Raw genomic sequence first — 20,516 nt, 5'->3', positions numbered from 1 at the left:
GAGAGTTTTGTCTCAGGGGTTCAGAGCCTCGGAGAGACGATTCCCAAATGGCAAAGATAGCATCGAAATGCCTCTACCCGCCGCCCTACTTCCTCTTCCTCTCCCTCTCCCTCGATGCTTGCCAGCCAGACCCTTTCCTTTCCCTCCTTCGTTTCGATATGTATCCCACTCCTCAGCGATCTGACAGCGAGCGCATCCAGCATTACAGTGCAGTATGGGACTTGTCCTAGCCCGGCCGTAGCTTCCCCGCCCCCCAGCCCATCCCATGGCCGAAAGTCGAAGGTGGTGTCATTTGCTCTCTCTCTTAAGAGGTCCTCCGTAATCATGATTGATTCTCCCCGATGTGTCTGTCTCCCCGCCAGCGACAACGGGAACGTGGGGGGGATAGATATCCCATGATTCGACAGAAATAAATTAATACTCAATTGTGAGTGCAACGGCCAAGGTTCTTTGCTATACTGTCGCTCTATAAAACCTCGTCTAGACATTCGATATCGAGACGGGCCGGGCCATCGTCCCCCCTAAACCCCCGTGGACCATGGTGTCGCCTCGCCGTTGCTTTTCGAATCCCCTGACTACGGTGCACGGGGCAGGCGCCTCACGCCTCTTGCTTCACGATCAGCATCATAGCATCAGCAAGCTCGCTTTCCCACGGCCCCCTTATATCGCCAGTGTCCTCCCCTCATCCTCCCTCCCCTTGCCTACACTCAAGATGTCGTTGTGAGAAGCTTTTTGTTTGGCTAGACCTGAAAGAACCTCTTGACGACGTTCGGCCTCTTCCCAGTGTCGACCCAACTCTGCCTCCGCTCCGCGACGTTTTTGGCGTCGTTGGCGGCGATGATCTCCTCGCCCGTCTCGGCGTGGGTCATGATGGAGTCGTGGTGTGGGAAAAACCGGTTGAAGGCGTAGTAGAAGACCGAGGAGGCGACGAAGGAGTAGACGTAGCCTATGCTGAATCTGGTGGGGGAGTTAAGATACAATTGTGAATTAGGGGGGGAATCCGGGTCTCGTCGTTGCGTTGCCTGTTGAGAGGAGGGGATGTGGAGAGCAAAGCGAAGGAGGGAAAGAGAAGGAGGGAAAGAGAAGGAGGGGAAGAGAAAGAGAAGGCCAGCAAAGCGAGAAAAAAAAGAAAGAAGACTGAGACTTACAAATGCTGACCGCCGACGGAAACGCCGGTCGTGCCGTCGCCCGCCACGACGATGTTGTTCACGAACCCCGGAAGGGGAGGCACGCAGCCGATGAAGAAGGCGGCCACAGCGCGCCAATTGGTCGCGAACTTGGGCGAGTACCGGTACATGCCGTGGAAGTTGTACATGTCGGGCACGGAGACTTTGCCGCGGCGCACGATGTAGTAGCTGTGGTGCCTTGTTAGTGAATCTGAAGAACAGTGGGTAAGGGGGAAGGGCGAAGTGAGGAGGGCATGCTGCGGGAGACGAACTCGGTGATGAGGATGCCGGTCATGGGACCCAGGAAGATGGTGTAGCCGCCGAGGAAGGCGAGGAATTTTGCGGCGGAGGCGAGGATTTTCCACTGCGTGCGGATCATGGTTAGCATGACAATGCTAGATCTAGCTTGAGAAAAGAGCCTGGGCTGACTTACGGGAACGAAGCCCCAGCTACCGATGAAGGCAGCGAGCAGTTGACCACGGCGGATGTTGATGTATCTAGGGCAGAAAGACATGAGGTCGTTGGCCGCGCTGATGGAGTTGGCTGAGATGTTGATGCCCAAGGTGACAATTATGAGACCGATGGCGCCGAAAGCAGCGGCGGCACGACCACCGGAGGAGCCGGAGTGTTGCCATAGATCAACGATCTCGATCGGGTTCCAGATGACGTGGCCATATGCGGTTTCGGAAGATGCGGCGGTGAAGATGCCTAGTAGGCCGACGATGGCTGGCGAGCGCGAATGATTAGCAGAGCTTCGATGTGAAGGGCGTCTCACAAGGAGACTCACTGAAGATGAAGGGGATGACGATGACTTGGACGTTTTGTGCGCTTGGTCTGTTGGCATATCTGGAGAAATCTGCGATGTTCAGACCCAACGTGGCGTAGTTGCCCAAGACTCCATTGAGATCTATAATATCGATAGTCAGCAGAGTAACGGGTGGCGAAGGTGTAGAGAATGAACTCACTGCCGAAGAATGCCCAAGCCAAGGCTGACCCTTTCAACAAAGTGCCTTGGGTGATGACAGTACTATGATTGATGGTTCCGCCAGCCTTGTGCAAAGTATCGCCGAAGACGGCCAAGAATATGATCGGTGCAATGATACTCTTGAAAGCGAAGAAGTATTGGACCTTGGTATAGGGGATGCACAGGAAGGGAAGCTGGAGCAGGAAGTAGAGCAGGAAACCAACCATTCCCGCCGAAGTGATGCCCTCGTCTTCGGGTATGTGATTGGGAATGTTTCTGAAGCTCGGCCAGATGGCTGTGAGTAGGACAGTCATACACTGACCGCCAGTCGTGGTTTGTACACTGCATACAGTCAGTCTCATGTAGTGATGGAGTGGTTGCTGAGGTAGACTGACCCTAGCCAGACAATGGCGAGAACGCAGCGAGACAGGACGACAAAGTAGCTGAAGTAGTAGCCGAATGGCATGCGAGCCAGAACCGGGAATGGCGTGTGAAGCTACTCCGGATAAGCTCAGGCCAGCCTGTGAGCGAGGCTAGAACTCACAATAGCACCCATTCTGCCGTTGATAGTGATCACCATGCCCATGATAGAATTACCGAGCACACAGGCACCGATCGCGTATTTCCAGCTGAGGCCAACGGCGATCATGGAAGATGCTGCAATGACCAGAGCGTCAGACCGGCCAATCTACCTGACTCTAGCATGGCAAAGAACTCACCGACTTCCCAGTTCGACACAGCCCAGGCGTCGGCCATCCAGTATGCAACGTATGCGCCCCAGTTCCATGTGCGCTTCGACGGTGGAATCGGATCGAAATCGGCATTGGAGGCATTTTTCGTTTTTGCAAAGCTGCTCTCCTCCTGCCTTACCTCCAGGCTGAAAGGGAGACGTCTCTTGCGACCGGTCACGTGACCGACCTCGACCGGGTCGACGGCGGAAGAAACTGGCGATTCAGATTCATTCTTCTCAACGTAGTAGCTTTTGTTGCCCTGGGATGCCATGTCGTGGAACCTTTGTGATGGCATACGACGACAAGAGAAGAGAAGAACCGACAAGCAAACTTGGCCCCGGGGTCAAGCTTACTTGGACTCCTCTTAAGTAATTTGGAGTCGTGGGGTTCGTCAGAGACGCACGCGAGCGGACAGCGATAAGGAAAAAGCAAGCGTCGTTGCTCAAGGCTTGACGTTAACGTCAAAGAAACGACCCTATCTTTCGCTTATCTCGACCAACACCAATACGGCGCGCGGTCGACGCCTGTACTTGCCAATTCGCTGTTGCCACATGATAGTTGCTCCCAGATTGGTTACGGCCTAAGTTCGAAGACGCAACTCATCGAGGCCTCGTATCGTTGCACTTGATGTGTATCTGGTGAAGGATCGAGGGTATTGCTGATCGCTCGGCTGGCTGAGCCATGGAGCGTTGAAGGCCAGCGATAAGATGTTTAGCGGCGAATGAACATCCAAGGCCTGGACGCTCCCCCGGAGTTAACATTGCCCCTACCCCGAGTTGACCCTCATTTAAGGGGGCGACTGGGGTTGCTTTTGGGGGAGAAAGTACAGCCAGGCCACGTGATGGCTGCAAACTGCTCTGAACAATCATGGATTTCAGCCCATATTCAGACGCGCAACTATACAGTACTAGAAACCAGGAGAGAAGACAGTAAATGGCCAGCGGTGTCTGAGATGAGACCATCAGCAACCACCATAGTTTGACGGCGGTCTACCGGAAATGCTGTGCGCCGATCACAATTTCGACCTGATCGGAGCCAGGCGAAGGTCAGACTCGGCCAGGTGAGTGTAAGGGAAGTGCCACAGGGAAGCCGGCGCGCCCCGAGTGAGCAAGCCACACGGATTACAGCGTACAGCGAGGCAGGTTCACTCGGCTTGAGCCGCCAAGACTTTTACTGCCTGAGACCCGTACTTCTAGTCATGCTACGGTCGTCTTGTTCGCGTCAGGCACCACCTTCTCGTCTCCTTGGACTTGCCGCCTACGATCCAGCATCCATCGATAGACGTCCGGATTATTGTATGCCGCTGTCCAGCTGTCGTGCATGAGCTCAGGATATCGCGTGAACTGGATTTCTTCAGCTCCTGCCTTTTCCAAGGCGTCGACCATCTGCTGAGAGGCTTGTAGAGGGATGATGTCATCCTTGTCGCCATGATGGATCCTGTGCCGGTCAGCAGTTTGACTGTGAGTGGCCTGGCTCGATCTCACCAGTGCGGGATCTGCTTGAGGATGGACGCCCGCAGATGATCACCCCCTCCACAGATCGGCATGGCAGACGCGAATCGCTTCGGCGTGTGCAACGCCAGTTTCCAGGTGCCGTACCCGCCCATGCTGAATCCTGTGACATGGATTCGATGCATGTCGACACGATAGCGCTCAACGATCTCGTCGAGCAGAGCTGAAAGGATCGAGGCGTTCCATCCGTACCCACACTGCATGTTGAGCGACGGCGAGACGGTAATGAAATTCTCCACAAGCAAAGTACACACTTCTGGCGGTACTGCGGTCTCGGAGAGGTCACCCTGCTTGGCCTGCTTGGTCTTCCGCAGTCGGTTTGCCATGGGGATCGAGATGACCGGCTCTTTGCCTGACTTCACTCTGTCGTAACAGAGAATTACCTTGGGAATACCGTGTCGAATTGAAAGGTACGATTCGTTTGCGTTCCTTTGCGACTCGCCGGCTCCGTGAAGGAATAGAACCAACGGCCATCTCTTTTCTGGCTCCGTCTCGTATCCGGGAGGTAATGACACATAGTGCTCGTAGCCAAAGGGCGCGTTCGAACTTCTCTGGTCGAAGTATTCAAAAAAGATGTGTTCTGTCTTGGCGTACTCATGGCCCGGGTCCTTAGGCTTGCTTATACTGTTTCTCGATGCCATGACGAATTTTGGTACGCCTTTCGGCCCGCGTTTGTTGCGGTGGTAGTCGTGAAGAGAGTTGGGATTTGTTTCCAAGTCGTCTCTGCCCTCATGCTGGTGGTTGTGCCTTGCGGTCGTCATCCTAACGGGAGGTGGCAAGTAGCAAGATGGTATTGATTCACGCTTCGCAAGCTGGGATATTCGAGGCGGTCTTGGCTAAAGCAATCCGGACCAATTAGAACGGAATGAAATGCGTGGCCCAAACAATGCCTTTCGAAAGCCGTTCACCCAGCTCCAGGGCTGTTGCTGGAGTGACTACCCCTTCGCAGAGAGGATGACGGGTTAGCCACTATAGTCTGCTCTACCTGACGCTGATTGCGGAGATGTAGATCTTTGATCCTTGCCGCCAAGGCTCCATATGCCAAGACTTTTACTGCCTGGAGTCAACATTCATCTGTCTCATCTCAGCTTCATCTGTCTGCTTTAGTTGAAGCAAGAATAAGACGAGTAACGATATTTGTTTGCCCGGAAAAAGGTAGGAGCCGATAATGGAACATGGAAAGTCAGAAGATTCTCACGGGAATGGGAGTTGGGAGTTGCGCTTCTTGAGCATCACAACTCCCACGAAGTGTCGATGCTAGGGTGCCAGAGATCTTGACAGCTATTCGTAGCCACAAACGGAACCGGTGGGGAAGAGCAGTGTGCGACCTCTACTTGTTCTCCCTTGGCATCAAACTTTGCTAAGTACTTCGCAACTTCCTTGGCCTCTGGGCACCTTCTCATCTTTACTTGACCTAAGACATGTCTCTACCACTCCATTGCCCTGTTCAGAAAACATACTGGAACTCGGTGGAAATGAGGTCTACCCTTGTCGGTTGGAGAATGTCTCAGTATCATGCCCAAACCATTCATCGTTCCCTCGGTTAACAGCATTCTCAGTGATGTTCGAGTCCTCTTCCACCACTGCCGACGTCGAGACCACTATCTCCCAACATATCAACCTCCATGCTTTCCTATCATACCTCGGACAGCACAACTTCACCAGCATGACAGATGTTGCGATTTGGCAGATGCGAGACGTGTTTGAAGAAGATTGGATGGAAACAAAATTGCAGGCTGAAAGCTATATAAAATACTCCTTGGAGGCTCTGCAGAAAATGGTAGGAACTAGCTTCGATCAAGCCTGCTTCAAGTTGCGGTCTGGGCTAGTCGGCGCTGCGAGCAGATGGATCCTGATCAATGGTTCTAATCTATTCACGGAAATGGTGCAGACACCTAAGCAGATCAAGACTGACACTCTGGAAGCGAGTTTGCTAAGAGTTGGCCCGCTGTTCGATGGCCCCATATACGGCAAGCAACGCTGGTCGTTCTGGAGAGAGGGCTTTGAGAAGGCAGCTGGTGGCGCTGGAGTTGGTGAGGAATGCGCAACACTGGCGAAGAAGGCTGTGGACATGATGCTTGCATTTGAGAGAAACATGTGGCATTGACCGCGAAAGACAAGCAAGCACTCAGGGCGAGGTAGGAATGTTATGCGGACAAGACGAGAAACCTTGAGTTACCAGCTACTGCGGCGCGATGAGCCATGGCTCATGCTAAAAGACTAAATCAAAAGACTCCCAATAACAATCCTCCTCCACCTAACCTAGGATGCTCAAACTCCCTGGATGATGGTGCCCAAACCATATATGCTACATATACTCCTTGACAACCTCCTCACACCACCTCCACAGCTTGCCGCCCACACCATCCTCGCCCTTCTGTGCCTCCGCCAACATGTCCGGCCGCATGCTACTCCTCTGGCCCCATGGCACGATCCACGCACCTTGATCCCCCTTCTCCAGACTCAAGTCTTGCGACAGGCCCGCGTATAGCTCCGTATACGCACCCTGAACAGGCGGGTGACACAGAATGTTGAGGATGAACCAGTGCGCGATCCTTCCCGCGACTTCCTTCGTGGTGCGTTGTAGCTCCGTCTTGAGGTTGCCGGGGTTGTAGGACTTGGTGTTCAGTCTCGTTAGCAAATTCGCACAAGGACGCAAAAAAGTATGCATTTTGGGAGCGAAGAAGAGAGAGGGGGACGAACATTATGCAGCACGCCATCCTCATCGCCAAACCGCCGCCCAAATTCGACAGCCAACCACCAATTGGCCGCCTTGCTGATACCGTACGTGCTCTGCGGATCCGCCAGCGCGCCCGCCAGCTCCTTGCCGTCCTTCTCCCACGCCACGCCCGCGACATGCGGCGTCAGGTACGACGCGGCGCTCCCAGCCCAGGATACACGCACGGTGCCGCGACGACGCGGCTCGGCCTCCTCCGTGGCGGCGGTGTGGCGCAGCATAGGCAGCAGCAGCGTGGTCAGCAGGAAGGGGGCGTAGATGTTGGTGACGTAGGTGAGGTCGTGGCCCTGTCTGCCGCGCGAGCCGGCGGGCGGGACCATGATTCCGGCATTGTTGTTGAGCCAGTGCAGCTTGCCCGAGGGGTTGCGGCGCTGGAAGTCCTGCACGGCGGGTTTGATGCTGCTGAGGTCGGAGAGGTCGAGGGACAGGAAATGCAAGGCGCCGGTGGAGGTAGGATGGGTGGCTTGGAGGTGGGAGATGGCAGCGTTGGCTTTGGATTCGTTGCGGCCCGCGAGCCAGACGGTGCCGTTGGCGCCGTAGAGGATGTTGGAGAGGGCGAGGCCGAGGCCGGTGTAGCCGCCGGTTATTCTGCAGAGTCCGGGGATTAGTGGTGTCAATGGCGTCGATGGGCGTATTGGGTATGAGGGATGCCAGTGGGGGTACAACACTGCGATAATGTTTCCCATGGGGGATGGAGGTGCTGTTCAGGAGAAGTCGGAGGGTACCTACAAGAAGACGCGACCGGTTTGATCGGGTAGATTGCGCTCAGTGAGCGGCGCAGGGGCAATGAAAAAAGCCTGCGAGAGCCCGTTGCTGAGGCAGTAGAAGATATTGCTGGTGGCCATGTTGGACCGCCTCGTCTGAAGAGTGCTAGGGCTTCAGTGGAGAAGTCTGGGATTGTCACTATTAGCTGTGAGGTAGAGGCATAGGTGGCGACGTTCGGCGCGCTTCGGTAGTGTTAGATACACGAGAATGTATCGAAGCGCTACTAGAAGCTTGGCGTACGAACTTCGGCGGGTTGTCTTGTGAGCAAAGGGCGAGACCTCGATATATGGAGCGAGATCATGATGGTGACGAGGATGTCGATCACAGCTCGACAACATGAAACATTTCGGCCGGGCGCGGATGGAGAAGTGGCTCAAAGCTTGTATAGCATGTACGGTTGGAGATAAGAGCTTCATATAGCCGACACCCTGCCACAACGACACTGAGATACGCTCTTTATCCCTGGCAAGATACTGGGTGTCTACTAGGGTTGGTAGTATAGCCACGATCGGAGATCATGTCCGACGAGTGTGTGGTTTGTGGAGACGCTTACCTCATGTACTACTACGATTGGTATCATTGCTGATGGTTCAGACCTTGGCCAGTTTCTCGTGTACCAAGCGTGCGACCATCTTTTCCAGCACGGCCGGCGCACCGTCCTTGTTGCTCTCAAAGTAGGCATTCACACTCTTCTCAACGAGCTTGCCGACCAGGTCAATCTCGACATTGACTTCCTCGCCCGGCTGCTTCTTGCCCATGACCACCTTTTCTTGTGAGTAGGCGATCAGCATGATCTCAAACCAACCCTCAGCATCGTCGACATTGGTCACCGTCAAGCTGGCACCATCAAGCGCGATGAATCCCTTCTCCACGATGTATCGCAAGATATTGGATCCATCTGGCGCAGGCCGTGGCTTGAACCTGAAGGTGAGGGCGTTTCCGTCTGGTGTGATCGACACTATAGTGGCCACGGTATCAACATGACCTTGCACGATATGCCCGCCCATGCGTGTATGTGGCAGCATCGCTCTTTCAAGATTGACACGGCTCTTCTCTTTTAGGCTGCCCAGGTTGGTTCTGCGGAGTGTCTCCGGCGCGACTCCAACCTTGAACGAGTCTTTCTCGAACTCGGTGACGGTGAGACATGTCCCATTGACGCATATTGAGTCACCCAAATGGGCATCGTCTAAAATCGTTGAACAGTCGGAGATGGTGAGGGATGTGCCATTGCCGCCGGACGTGGATGGGTCCAGCTCGGTGAGAGCGGTGACGGCTGGACTGGTCAGCCACAGCAGAGCGCAGTAGGACTGACAGAGTACTCACTGCCTATCGTTTCCACCAGACCAGTGAACATGATGGCGCCTGATGACTGAGGAAAGATGCATGAAAGCATCGAATCCGACTTCGCAGACGCCGCGGCCCCGCGGCTTGGCACTCAACGCCACAGATGCACCGCCACTTCTGGAGGGGTTCACTCAATCAATTCTCAATACTCACACGACCACTTCCTCTCACATCTGCTCCTCGTCAGCATGTCCTCCAAGGAAGGATTTCAAACAGCTGCTTGGCTGCCCAAAGCCGAGCCCGGTGCCATCCTTGAAATCCGGCACGACATCGAAATTCCCGAGCCTAAGGATGGAGAGGTGCTTGTCAAGCTCGAGTGCTCCGGTATCTGCCATTCAGATGTGCACAGCATCTTCAACGAGACGCCAATGGAGACGGACATTGCCGGACACGAGGGCGTTGGCAAGGTGGTCAAGCTGGGACCTAGTGTTCCTGACCATTTCATGGGCGAACGCGTCGGTATCAAGTGGCAGTACAGCACCTGCGGCAAGTGTGAGATATGCCCAATCGATGAGACGGCTTGTCCGAATCAAGACAACTCTGGCCGCAACGTCAGAGGGACATTCGCTCAGTATATAGCTGCGCCAGCTAAGGATGTGACGCGCTTACCCAAGGAGCTGAAGTCCGAAATCCTGGCACCTTTGCTATGTGCTGGCTTGTCAATGTACTCGTCGATATCGAAAGCAAACTTGAAACCAGGCGACTGGTTGGTCTTGCCCGGGGCGGGAGGTGGGCTGGGACATCTCGGCGTGCAGATCGCGGCCAAGAAGGGGTATAGGGTGATCGCCGTTGACAGTGGCGAGTCCAAGAAGAAGATGGCGATGGAGCTAGGAGCAACTGCTTTCCTCGATTTCAAGACAGACAACGTCGAAGAGGAGGTCAAGCGACTGACCAACGGGTATGGCGCGCACGGCGTCGTGGTTGGCGCTGGCTCAACTGCCGCCTACACAGAAGGCTTCAAGCTCTTACGCCGGCTCGGTACTCTGGTCTGCGTTGGCCTTCCAAGGACTGACTTTGACCTACCTATATCCCCCTTCTGGATGGTGGTGAGGTGCCTAAGAGTGGTTGGCTCCTCGTGCGGCACCCGACAGGACATGGACGAACTGCTGAAAATGGCTGTCGCAGGTGACGTGGTACCTCATGTCCAAGTCTTCGAGCTGGAGGATATCAACACCATTGTCGACAAGCTTGCCAAGTTTCAGATTGGTGGCCGAATAGTGCTACGCATCCCTCAGTGAGAAGCGTCGGAGACTGAGCCACCGACAGCGAGCTTCAATTGCTTCTGATGGAGCCAGAGTTGCCTAGATCGGTTGTACAGACCAACTGACACGTCCATGGATAGAGGAAATGTGTCTAGAGCAGTGGTCGTTGCTTGATAGATGCCGAAGACGATGAGAGCGTCGCAGGACGCGACTGAGGCAGTAAATGAAATGGGCAAGTTAGCCGAAGCCCTGTTCTACCCTTCTCGAAAAAAGTGCCCATCATTGCTATTGACTGCGTGCACCATTCACACGGCCAGATACTGTCGTGTCAGCCCTGCCGGGATCTCTTCGTCTCTCCAGGAACATCAGAAGTGATGAGCGCCACTCAAGGCACTGTGTTGCCATTCCTCTACCCTTGCCTCTTCCGTGCTGCATCTCCAGCCGGCTACCGCACGAGGCCAGTCGCCAAAGCATACCGCACCCTCTCTCGGTCCTTTCATCAATCGCAATGCCAGCGAAAATCCCTAGCTGAGACGAACACCGATCGAAGAGCAGCTGCGCAAGACCCGCCTCCCGTGTCAGCACACTCACGACTGAATCCTGCTCCTGAAGATTACTCCCGTAATATCTTCGTCGACAAATGCACGCTCAACGTACATACGGGTTCCGGAGGCAACGGTTGTGTTTCTTTCCAGCGGGAAGCCTACATCCCCGACGGTCCTCCTAACGGCGGTGATGGTGGCTCTGGTGGCAACGTCTGGATCCAAGCAGTAGCCGGCCAGACCAGTCTACACAAGCTCGCACGTAGAGGCGTCGTCAAAGCTGGGCGCGGTATTGGTGGTCAAGGAAAGAGTCAGGGTGGTAAGAAGGGAGAAGATGTCTGTATACAGGTGCCTGTTGGCACAGTCATCCGAGAAACATGGCGCAGCGATCCGGTCGCCGAAGAGGAGGCGCGCTTTCGAGAAATGGAACCTTCTGAAGCGCCCCTCCGCAACAAATATCTCATGTACGCTGGTACTACAGGCAAAGAAGCTGTAAACGTGGCCTCAAGTATGCCTCCACCATCCAAACCGCGGCGCAGTCCGCTTTGTGTCCTCGAGCCTGGAAACCCAATCCATCTCGATCTCGACAAACCCATGGAGAAGCCCATCTTGCTCGCAGCGGGTGCTGTTGGAGGCCTGGGCAACCCACACTTCACAACGAAAGACGAGCCAAAACCCAAGTTCGCTACCAAAGGCGAGCTGGGAGTCCGGCTCAAGCTCGAGTTGGAACTCAAACTCCTTGCCGATGTTGGTCTTGTAGGCCTGCCCAACGCCGGCAAATCCACCCTGCTCCGGAGCATCAGCAACTCCCGCACCCGCGTCGGCAGCTGGGCATTCACCACTCTGGAGCCAAGCATCGGCACCGTCGTCCTCGACGACCACACCGGCCGCCCAACCATCCGCAGTGGCGTCGAAGGCGAAGGACAGCGCGAAAGCTTCACCGTGGCCGACATCCCCGGACTCGTGCAGGACGCGCACCTCGACCGCGGCCTGGGCCTCGGCTTCCTGCGCCACGTCGAGCGCGCCCGCATCCTCGCATTCGTGGTCGACCTCAGCGCCGGAAACGTGGTGGCCGCGCTGCAGAACCTGTGGAAAGAGGTCGGCGAGTACGAGAACCTCCGCAACGTGGAAATCAACCAAGAAACTCAACAGAGCGGCACCATTCAATGGCAGGGATTCGCGGCGGGCAAGACAAACCCGCTGTTCACGAGTGGAGAGCAAGAGGAAGAGGAGATGATCGTCTATCCAGAACCCCCGCGGAAACTGGAGCCCCTGAAGCTGCCGCCCATCAGCGCGAAGCCCTGGTTCGTCGTCTGCACAAAGGCCGACGTGGAGGGCACCCAGCACGAGTACATGAAGCTGAGGAAGTACATGGAGGACGTCGAGGCTGGGAGGGTAACCCACCCCAGCGGGAAACAGAATGCGTGGCGTGAGCGCATCGCCGCTATACCGGTGAGCGCCATCCGAGGGGAGGGCACGAGCAGGATTGCCGAGTGGACGGCAGGTCTGCTGGATAGCATGGCGGGCGCGGGCCGGCCGGCCGAAGTGGTGGGCTCACAGCGGAGGGGGAGGGTCATTGAGGCCGTGTAAAAACCCACGAGATTGGGAACGGGGAAGTAGAGAACTGTATAAACACAACACCGCCACCACGTCGCCGATATATCTTGGGGATCGAATACAAACCATGTTGTCAACACCAGGCCCTCAAACAACGACCTCCCCATTCCAGTTCGTCAGCCCCCACGTCCGCAGCACAGGACTCAACCACCGCGGCCCATAGACATCCAACGGCGGCTGCTTGTGCTTGGGCTTGTGCTTCTGCTTCTCCCCACCCCCAAAACACAGAAACCTCGCCAAAATCTCCTCCACGACCTGCACTCCCCCTTCCCCTCCCCTTATCTCTTGCTGATCCTGATCCTGATCCTGATCGCGATCCAAGCCCGTCAACGCCAACAACTCCCGCATCGCGCGCCGATGGTAGTCCGGCGGTCGCTGCAGACCCACGGCGCCGAAGTCGGCGGTTTCCTCCATCACGCTGCCGATGTGGAGGATCCAGAGGCGGAGGCGGAGGACCGGGTGGAGGGTTTTCGCCGTTGGTGGGGTGGTGGTGGTGTTGGCGCCGGCACCCTTGGTGGTGCTGGTGGAGTGATGCAGGATCAACAAAGCTCGCAGCGCCTCCTCGGATGATTCCAGCAGGGTCTGCATGCGCATGTGTAGACGTGGGGCTTGCGCGCAGAACCATTCCATCAGCTGGGGCTCGGGAACGGGGTGGAGCGGGCCGGCGTATTCTTGGCGGGTGCGGAGGCGGAGGTAGTACTTTGTGGGTTCGGGAAGAGATTAGCTTGGGTTTTGCGTCGTTGAAGCGCAGAGTTGAAACGTGGTGGAGCGGGGGGGTGAGAGAGAGAGAGGAAATGGTGAAGAACTTACGAGGGCGGCGAGGGCGGCGGCGGCGGATTGTGTGGCATGGAGATGAGAGAGGGTTGTATGGGTGGTGGTAGAGGTAATGGCGTCGGGTGATGTGGATGGAGTGGGGGAAAGAGGTCCGGGGTCGAGGTAGGGCGTCGTTGCGGATTGGATGGTAGTGGTGATGAGACCGACGGAGGAAGGGGTAGAAGTTGAGGCGGTCTTCGGAGATGTTTGTTCTGAGATCTGTAGGAGCTATCAGTTTATTTAGGTTCTGTATGGGAGGAACAGGTGTCTGTCTGTGGCCAGGACTTGTAGCTTGTTAGGCACGGTGTTGGTGAGAGCAGGCATGTCTAGCATCGCTGAACCAGATGGCACATCATAGAAAGAGTCGAAATGGCTGGGACGTAGCTCGTGAGCTTCTACACTTACTGCTTGACTGTTAGTAGCTATGTGTCAAACTGACAGCACACATACCAGTTTCAATGATAGGGATCGAGAAGCTCAACAGCTTGCCATTGAGGATGTCGATGGCAGTGGAAAGCTGGAATGCTGTTGCCTGAGATAGCTCCGTGGCTGTGGTAGGATGGCGGAGAAGATGATCGAGATACCTGATCTCAGCAAAAAGAGAGTTAAGGGTAGGATCACCGATTGCCAGGCGGTCAAGGTCATCTAGGCTGAAAGAATTGACAGAGGGATCTAGCAGCAACTCGGATGACCAAGTATCGAGAGCATGTCTTTCATAATACCAAGTGGACAAGTCGAGCAATGGACGTGTACCCGTGGCAATTGCTCGCTCGACATCCATGTGTAAGAAAGCGTGTCTGGTCGCTTCACGGAGTTGAGGAGGTTCTCCGTCTGCGGGTTGCAAGACTTTGGCGATGAACTGTGAATGTTGAGTACAGGCGAGCCAGTTTTCCGCAACCATTTCGGCCGCCATGACGATCTGCAACTTCGAAATGAGGTTCTCAACAACGCCTTTCGTGGCAAGTTCTTTCCGCGCACTACTGATGGTACGGAGACGGGCGTTGAGATTGAAAAGATCCATGTCGTAGGACTTGCTGACTTTGGCATAGTAGCACGAGGCTACGGATAGAAAGGCATAGCCAAGACACTCATCGTTCAAGCTGTAGATGCTCAGAGCCCAGGCTCTCTTGCCCAAGTCAGGGCGAGAGAAGGGAGTTCCAGGTGTCAGGTCATGCAGGGCCACGCGGCGCCAAAAGTCCAGTAGGCTGACTAAAGCTGGCTCCGCTTTACAGACACCAATGTACCCATTCCCATACTGGCCACCTGGTGGCGTTCTGGGAAGGATAGATGTGATATTCCCTGCGGTGTGTGGACACTCTGGGACGGAGAAGGGCGATTGCGTTGTGCATGAACAAATGGAATGGGTCCACAGGCTGTCAGTTGAAGCTTGGTCGAGTAGAAGCTCCGTAGATGCGCGCTGATGTTCATTAATCTTGCTGCGGCCTGAAGCCTTGGTTTTGGTCATTGGATGAGAGCTGGTCTTGTCTAGCGATCGCAACACCACCTGTTCAGGGCAGCGCGCACTAGTTTGTTGACTTTTCGGAGGATTTTCGAGGCGGAACTCGGTCTCGTCCTTGCCTATACGTGGGCCCGGGCATGGCTCACGTCTCTTCAGACATGCATGACAAGATGGGCGGTTCAGGTCACACTTGACTTTCTTCTTCCTGCACGGCAGACAACCCTTTGAGCGCCCATGAAAGACCATGGTATGTGCTTGATAATGAGTTAGTTGCTGTATAACGGCCTGTGGGATTATCAGGCAGTTTGAGCTTTGAGAGCATGTTTTGAGGCCGAAGATGCCTTGCAACAGATCAGGGGCCAAGGCTGTTTGGCTCGGTTCAGGGTTAGGCGAGTCCAATCAGTTGGAGCCTGCCGGCAGCGTCTTGTGGCCAGTGAACCATCTTTGGCCCTTTGCAGAACAAGTTCTGCGCAATATGGGGCGTCATACGCAATCGAGGAGCTAATTGAAGTTGGGTACGAGGTGCCAGTAGTCAGCGACGTGGGCAGTTCTCCAATCACATTCAAGATTAGGACACAGGGTTAGGGCTCATCGCAACAGAGCATTAAAACGGATTAGCGTCAGCTCACGTAATTCAACCGCCTCGAGCGCAGATTGATTCTTCAGTCTGGCTAGTCAAGATCTTGGTTAGGGGATCTTTCCGAACAGAGCTGCAGCCGCACCGTGCGATATACCGCTCGTAGGAGAATTTTCTCGTCTATCCTAGCATTCACCGTTCGAGTCCCCAAAAGCACGAGGAGAGAGCTACTCTCCATGCGGTCTCGAGCCAGCAGAGCGTGACGCAAGGTTGGAATAGCTAGCAGCAGAAGCGTATGGCGTAGCCACGAGAAGCTTCCTTCCACACCGCGGAGAATGAAGCGGAGATCCATGTCTTGCAGGAAAACGGATGGTTGTTCCGATCTTGGGCCATTGAAAGACTGGCCAAGGAACAGCTCGGCGATACGCATGCGTACTTGTGCTGCGTTGAGAGCTCGTTCAAGTGGACGTGCCGGGGACTACATGTCCTGCACGACTATGCGATTGGATGTGTAAAATATGTGCTCCTTTCAGAACAAAGCTAGTAGTGACTAGCGTTGTGATGGTTCGTCGTGACATGTATTGGTCAAGACTTTGCTGTACGACAACGTAAGTATTCAAAACCACGATTCACCGACAAGGGCAGGGGGACTGGGCTTTTGAGCAGCTATAGATCCGTTTGTACTATTTACTTTAGTCCCTCGATTTAGTGGCATGTTGCGCCAGATGCGGAATCGAAACAAGATCACCATGCTGTCCATGTGGAGTAGTGTGCCCTTAATGAGTATCGTGACTGTATATGCACGAGGTAATCCCCTCAGTGGAGAGCCGAGACTGACCTGAGCCTCAAGTCTCTTAGACCAAGGGCATATCTGGATTGAACAGTATAGAAAGCTTTTGACAGTGAGTTTCGCAACCAGTGGATGTCGGACCCTTTTGCTACACTGGCGCAAGTTGGGGGCACACAGAGACTAGTGAAGAAGGATGTACATTGTTGTGCACGATTGTATGTCCTTGTACGTCCACATGAAAAGCTTCAAAGTTGAGCAACGTTGCTGGGTTAGATGGACAGTCCCTGTGAAAGACCGAGTACTCAAGCAGTAAAACTCAGCTGAAAAGCCTGCTTGACTGCTTGGGAGAAAGCTGCTCAATCCGACCACACGCTAGAAGCTTGTAACGACTTCCACAGCAATCTGGAGAAGAAGAGAAGACTTCCTATCTTCAGGAAGTAAGCTGACTATGCAAAGCAAGCACTTAAGCAGTACAGTTCAGTGAACACGCCTTGGATACTGAATGGTCGACTTGTCATTCAAGCTGTCGAGGTGCCGAAATGGCATACTTTCGACCGCTGATCTACCTTATACGTTGTGAGGTAAAGCAACAATAAGTCACGCCTCGGCTAGCGATACTGGTCATCATGCTTCGTTCCAGAGAGTTCCGATATATCAATGTCTACCAAGGATACAGATTCCCTGGTTCCTCATCATGCAAGAACCTCCCATTCTCCTCGTCCCTCTTCCCCTCTGCAATAGCCAACAGACCCCTTGCACTGCCGTCCGGACTCTTAGCAACACCGCCCTGCTCTTTTTCTTCTCGCATCCCAGCAAGATCCGTGATCACAAAACCTGGACAAAAGGCAAACGTTTTGATCTGACCCTTGTACTCATAGGCATCACATGCGACCAGCATGTTCAACGCCGCCTTGCTGATGCGATACGCTTTGTAAGGCGCGTCATACGCAAAGTCAGTTGGATCGCTGCGCTTCTCGATAGAGCCTAGCGCCGAGGTGACATAGATGAGGCGAGCGCTGCTTGATTTCAATAGAAGCGGCGCGAAGGCTTCTGTTACCACTGCGGGCGAGATGGTATTGGTTTCCAGACAGTCGCGAAGGAGGGTGCGAGAAAATTCCACGGGGCAGATACCAGCGTTGTTTATAAGGACATCTAGACGACCGTGCTTCGCTTTGACTTCTTCGACGGCGGCGGCGATGGAGTCGTCGGAGGTAACGTCGAGTTGAACCAGCGAGACCGTGCCGGATGGGTTCGAGGACTGGATCGATTCTAGTGCTTTCTTTCCCTTGTCGAGAGAGCGACTGGCCATGATACAGTGGTAGTCGGACTTTGTAGCGAAGAGCTGGCAGGCCGCAAGGCCGATGCCATTGTTGCCGCCTGTGACGAGGACGATGGTTTTGTTGGCGGACATGTTCAGTTGATTGATTTCGAACTAGGAGCACGTGTTCGGTCTTTAAAGACTGTACCCTCGGTGACGTCAAGATTAATGAATGTATCCTATGCACAGCATACATCAGCTTCTCGGCCTCAACCTTAACACCATGCGTATGAGGGGGTACTAATTCCGAGTCTAGTGGGTACTCCCCCCCACGTTTCCACGATATCCCCCCGAGTCGTGTATTTCACGGATCTCTCGGGAAACCACTTCAATGTGTGGGAACCTCGGCACCACAAATAATTCATATTGAGCCATAGCCGTGCAACCCTACGCTCGATTTGACTTGCACTGAGCGAACCATACGTCTAGTTCCGCAACACCAGGGGGCAGCATGGGTACGAATGCGCAGTCCGGATCATATCACTTTCGAAATTGTCAAGAAATGGCTGAGGTTCTGCCATGAGATGCACACCAAGACTTGCAGTGTCAGGATAACCTCTCCGGTGCCCTGAATTAGATTGATTGACTGTGAGACTGGTCACACCGTCCTGGAGGCGGATCATCCATCTGTGTATCTGAAGCTACGTTTGTGGCGCGGGTGCGAAACCTGTCGACTGTAATGGATTGCTACCGCAAGACTTACCCGCTACAATCGAAAATGCAAGAACGGTCACACGAAAGCTAGGTTTTCGGTACTTGTGGATCGATCAGTTCTGCATTGACCAAAAAGACAAGGGACAACTTGCTGCGCAGCTGCTCACAATGGACTCCATATACCAGAATTCTGACCTTACTATTACCGCGGCCACAGGGCGAGATCCCTCTCGTCGCTGAGGGAGCTAAGCGCAATTGTTATAAAGTCAATGGGCCACGAGGGCGTGGACCTACCAAGAAGGGATATTATCCGATGGTGGTTAGTTCTCGCGGATGAGCAAATGTATCATGAATGTTATCGCATGTGCTGCTGCGAGGTATTTGATCTCCCGCTGTAGTACAATTGGGTCAGACCCAGATTCGGTCGAACGAGTACGAACCATCTTGCACTAACTCTGAGAGAGACTGAAGAACAAGATCAGATGGTAATCGTGAAAGGAAGCAAAACTCCGCTGGTTCTACAACCTGAAAAGGGGCAGACTTACTGATCTACCACGGCTGGCTGCTATTTTCACAGTAGAATGGATAGTAGAGCATTTGTGGACGAAGAATGACGCGAGATGTATTTGATATAGCCAAATGGCATGAGACGTTGCGTGGACGGGAGTTTTGACTCGAGCAACGCTGTAAAATGAGAACACTAAGAGACAGTACTTTGTGACCGCAGTTTAATTAGACAGTAGGCAAACAGTTAGGCGAGGCAATTCGACAAATCTTTTGTTGAAGACCGATGAGATGCACTGCTTGCTGTGTTTTCTGCTCCCGGAAGTCCCCTCGCTGGATATCTGACTTCTCTGCGAGTTTAAGAGAGAGCTCGTACCTTGGGGATCGTGCCTAAATGAAGTCGCTGTAGTCCTCTTTGGAAGGATACCAGACAACGAGGGAAGGTATTTCGGAGCGCGATGCAGTGGGGAGGATAGCGCAGCAACATCATGCTCCAGCGAAGAACTCCTGACACTATATTCATGGTATCCTTATCACATACATAGAGTCATTGACACTCAAGACCATGGACTAATGCAGCCTCTCACGGAGTCCGTACATCACTAGAACTCAATCCCTAGCTCCTGGATCGCGCTGTAATCGTAAGGCTCTAGGCCAGTGTCATCATTAGGGTCAGACCTAGGTATCGTGTCGGCCAGGACGAAGCCAAAGACCATGCCTCCCCACGGAACCCCGTCGAAGCCGACGGAGACCTCATTGTCGACGTTCTGATCCAGGATCTGATCGTAGTCGGGGCTGCCTTGAGCACTCTTCCCGTTCGATACGTGCCGATAGCTATTGGGCGAGCCGTTCGTCGCGTTCTTCGCATGTGGTGTGGGCTCCACGGGAGTCGCTTTGGTGATGTAGTACGCGCAGTGCCAGGCCACCTTTACTGGGCCCCTTAAAGACGCTCCTAGACGCCTGTATGCGTTATCTCTGCGGACTTGCAATACAGGCCCATAGGGGACCCTGTTGTCGGGATAGACTCCAGCAAATCCAACAACGCGATCTATGTTGGACCCTCCTGCCCCTCCTGGTCCCGTGAGTGCAGCGTCGCTGGCCGATCCGGCGCCAGCTACGATGGAGACTCGACATGTCGCTCGTCCACCAGGGATATCTACTTGCATAAGTAAAAATGCTTTTCAAGGTCTGACTGGCGGGAGAAGGTGACTATTCGAAAAGCACAAGTCGGACTCACCAAACATGAAACCCTCCCACCGAAAGGTATCATTATCAAAAGGATTTCCCACCTTTTCATGCAATTGAATGGTGTCTGGAACATCACCAACGTTGAATGTCGCGAGGTCGGCCACCCGGTAATGCCAAGCATACCTCCTCTGCAGCGTGTTGCCATTGCGGGTGACCTTCTGGTTTATGTTCCGGCTGATATCGTGCTCGTCGACAAGATACACGATGTCATATACTGGCTCGTCCTCAGCAGCCTCGTAATGAGCTGACTGAAGGAGGGGTTTTGCAGGAGTGTCACAAGGATATGGATGACTCCTCTTCCAGTGATGGGGCAACGTTTTTAGTTCGTGGACTTCGCGGAGGTCCATCTTTAGCCCCAGTTACGAGACTTGACGTAGAGACCCGAGGACTTGTTGTCTCTACGAGGACCTGGCAAGAACACTGGGTCGATGGTAGAGACTGTAAAATAGCCCTGAGTCTACGGTGGCTGCGCTCGTTGCTTATATGTTGGTACTAGTTTAACAGCAATCTATGCCGCATAGTTGATGCTAAGGAGACACGAACAAACTTGTCCCATACTGGTCAATTTCCCGGA

General features: G+C 54.1%; 10 protein-coding genes across 10 annotated transcripts; 3 read left to right on the top strand and 7 right to left on the bottom strand.

Annotated features, from left to right (window-relative positions):
• Positions 1 to 740: 740 nt before the first annotated feature.
• HMPREF1541_03016 (uncharacterized protein) lies at positions 741 to 3,132 on the bottom strand (the record flags this gene model as incomplete). Its single annotated transcript, XM_008717368.1, has 9 exons — positions 741 to 957; positions 1,149 to 1,355; positions 1,439 to 1,530; positions 1,600 to 1,892; positions 1,954 to 2,073; positions 2,132 to 2,472; positions 2,526 to 2,626; positions 2,675 to 2,787; positions 2,850 to 3,132. 9 exons carry the CDS (start codon positions 3,130 to 3,132, stop codon positions 741 to 743), a joined length of 1,767 nt encoding a protein of 588 aa, XP_008715590.1.
• A 925-nt stretch (positions 3,133 to 4,057) lies between these two features.
• Positions 4,058 to 5,013, bottom strand: HMPREF1541_03015 (uncharacterized protein; the record flags this gene model as incomplete). Its single annotated transcript, XM_008717367.1, has 2 exons — positions 4,058 to 4,298; positions 4,346 to 5,013. 2 exons carry the CDS (start codon positions 5,011 to 5,013, stop codon positions 4,058 to 4,060), a joined length of 909 nt encoding a protein of 302 aa, XP_008715589.1.
• Positions 5,014 to 6,038: 1,025 nt separating this feature from the next.
• Positions 6,039 to 6,479, top strand: HMPREF1541_03014 (uncharacterized protein; the record flags this gene model as incomplete). Its single annotated transcript, XM_008717366.1, has 1 exon — positions 6,039 to 6,479. The coding sequence occupies one exon, from the start codon at positions 6,039 to 6,041 to the stop codon at positions 6,477 to 6,479; it is 441 nt and encodes a 146-aa protein (XP_008715588.1).
• A 201-nt stretch (positions 6,480 to 6,680) lies between these two features.
• HMPREF1541_03013 (uncharacterized protein) lies at positions 6,681 to 7,954 on the bottom strand (the record flags this gene model as incomplete). The annotated part of the gene is made up of 3 exons (XM_008717365.1): positions 6,681 to 6,989; positions 7,076 to 7,697; positions 7,839 to 7,954. 3 exons carry the CDS (start codon positions 7,952 to 7,954, stop codon positions 6,681 to 6,683), a joined length of 1,047 nt encoding a protein of 348 aa, XP_008715587.1.
• A 510-nt stretch (positions 7,955 to 8,464) lies between these two features.
• On the bottom strand, positions 8,465 to 9,228 carry HMPREF1541_03012 (riboflavin synthase, alpha subunit; the record flags this gene model as incomplete). Its single annotated transcript, XM_008717364.1, has 2 exons — positions 8,465 to 9,147; positions 9,198 to 9,228. The coding sequence occupies 2 exons, from the start codon at positions 9,226 to 9,228 to the stop codon at positions 8,465 to 8,467; spliced, it is 714 nt and encodes a 237-aa protein (XP_008715586.1).
• Positions 9,229 to 9,406: 178 nt separating this feature from the next.
• On the top strand, positions 9,407 to 10,456 carry HMPREF1541_03011 (uncharacterized protein; the record flags this gene model as incomplete). Its single annotated transcript, XM_008717363.1, has 1 exon — positions 9,407 to 10,456. One exon carries the CDS (start codon positions 9,407 to 9,409, stop codon positions 10,454 to 10,456), a length of 1,050 nt encoding a protein of 349 aa, XP_008715585.1.
• A 338-nt stretch (positions 10,457 to 10,794) lies between these two features.
• Positions 10,795 to 12,552, top strand: HMPREF1541_03010 (obg family GTPase CgtA; the record flags this gene model as incomplete). The annotated part of the gene is made up of 1 exon (XM_008717362.1): positions 10,795 to 12,552. The coding sequence occupies one exon, from the start codon at positions 10,795 to 10,797 to the stop codon at positions 12,550 to 12,552; it is 1,758 nt and encodes a 585-aa protein (XP_008715584.1).
• A 114-nt stretch (positions 12,553 to 12,666) lies between these two features.
• Positions 12,667 to 14,413, bottom strand: HMPREF1541_03009 (uncharacterized protein; the record flags this gene model as incomplete). Its single annotated transcript, XM_008717361.1, has 4 exons — positions 12,667 to 13,278; positions 13,390 to 13,611; positions 13,678 to 13,796; positions 13,843 to 14,413. 4 exons carry the CDS (start codon positions 14,411 to 14,413, stop codon positions 12,667 to 12,669), a joined length of 1,524 nt encoding a protein of 507 aa, XP_008715583.1.
• A 2,466-nt stretch (positions 14,414 to 16,879) lies between these two features.
• HMPREF1541_03008 (uncharacterized protein) lies at positions 16,880 to 17,629 on the bottom strand (the record flags this gene model as incomplete). Its single annotated transcript, XM_008717360.1, has 1 exon — positions 16,880 to 17,629. The coding sequence occupies one exon, from the start codon at positions 17,627 to 17,629 to the stop codon at positions 16,880 to 16,882; it is 750 nt and encodes a 249-aa protein (XP_008715582.1).
• Positions 17,630 to 19,296: 1,667 nt separating this feature from the next.
• HMPREF1541_03007 (uncharacterized protein) lies at positions 19,297 to 20,289 on the bottom strand (the record flags this gene model as incomplete). The annotated part of the gene is made up of 2 exons (XM_008717359.1): positions 19,297 to 19,850; positions 19,932 to 20,289. 2 exons carry the CDS (start codon positions 20,287 to 20,289, stop codon positions 19,297 to 19,299), a joined length of 912 nt encoding a protein of 303 aa, XP_008715581.1.
• Between the last annotated feature and the right edge of the window lie 227 nt (positions 20,290 to 20,516).

This window comes from Cyphellophora europaea (genome assembly GCF_000365145.1).
Source record: "Cyphellophora europaea CBS 101466 unplaced genomic scaffold supercont1.3, whole genome shotgun sequence".
Taxonomy (NCBI): domain Eukaryota; kingdom Fungi; phylum Ascomycota; class Eurotiomycetes; order Chaetothyriales; family Cyphellophoraceae; genus Cyphellophora; species Cyphellophora europaea.
The sequence above is the reverse complement of the archived record's forward strand: the minus strand, read 5'-3'. Positions and strand labels throughout refer to the sequence as shown.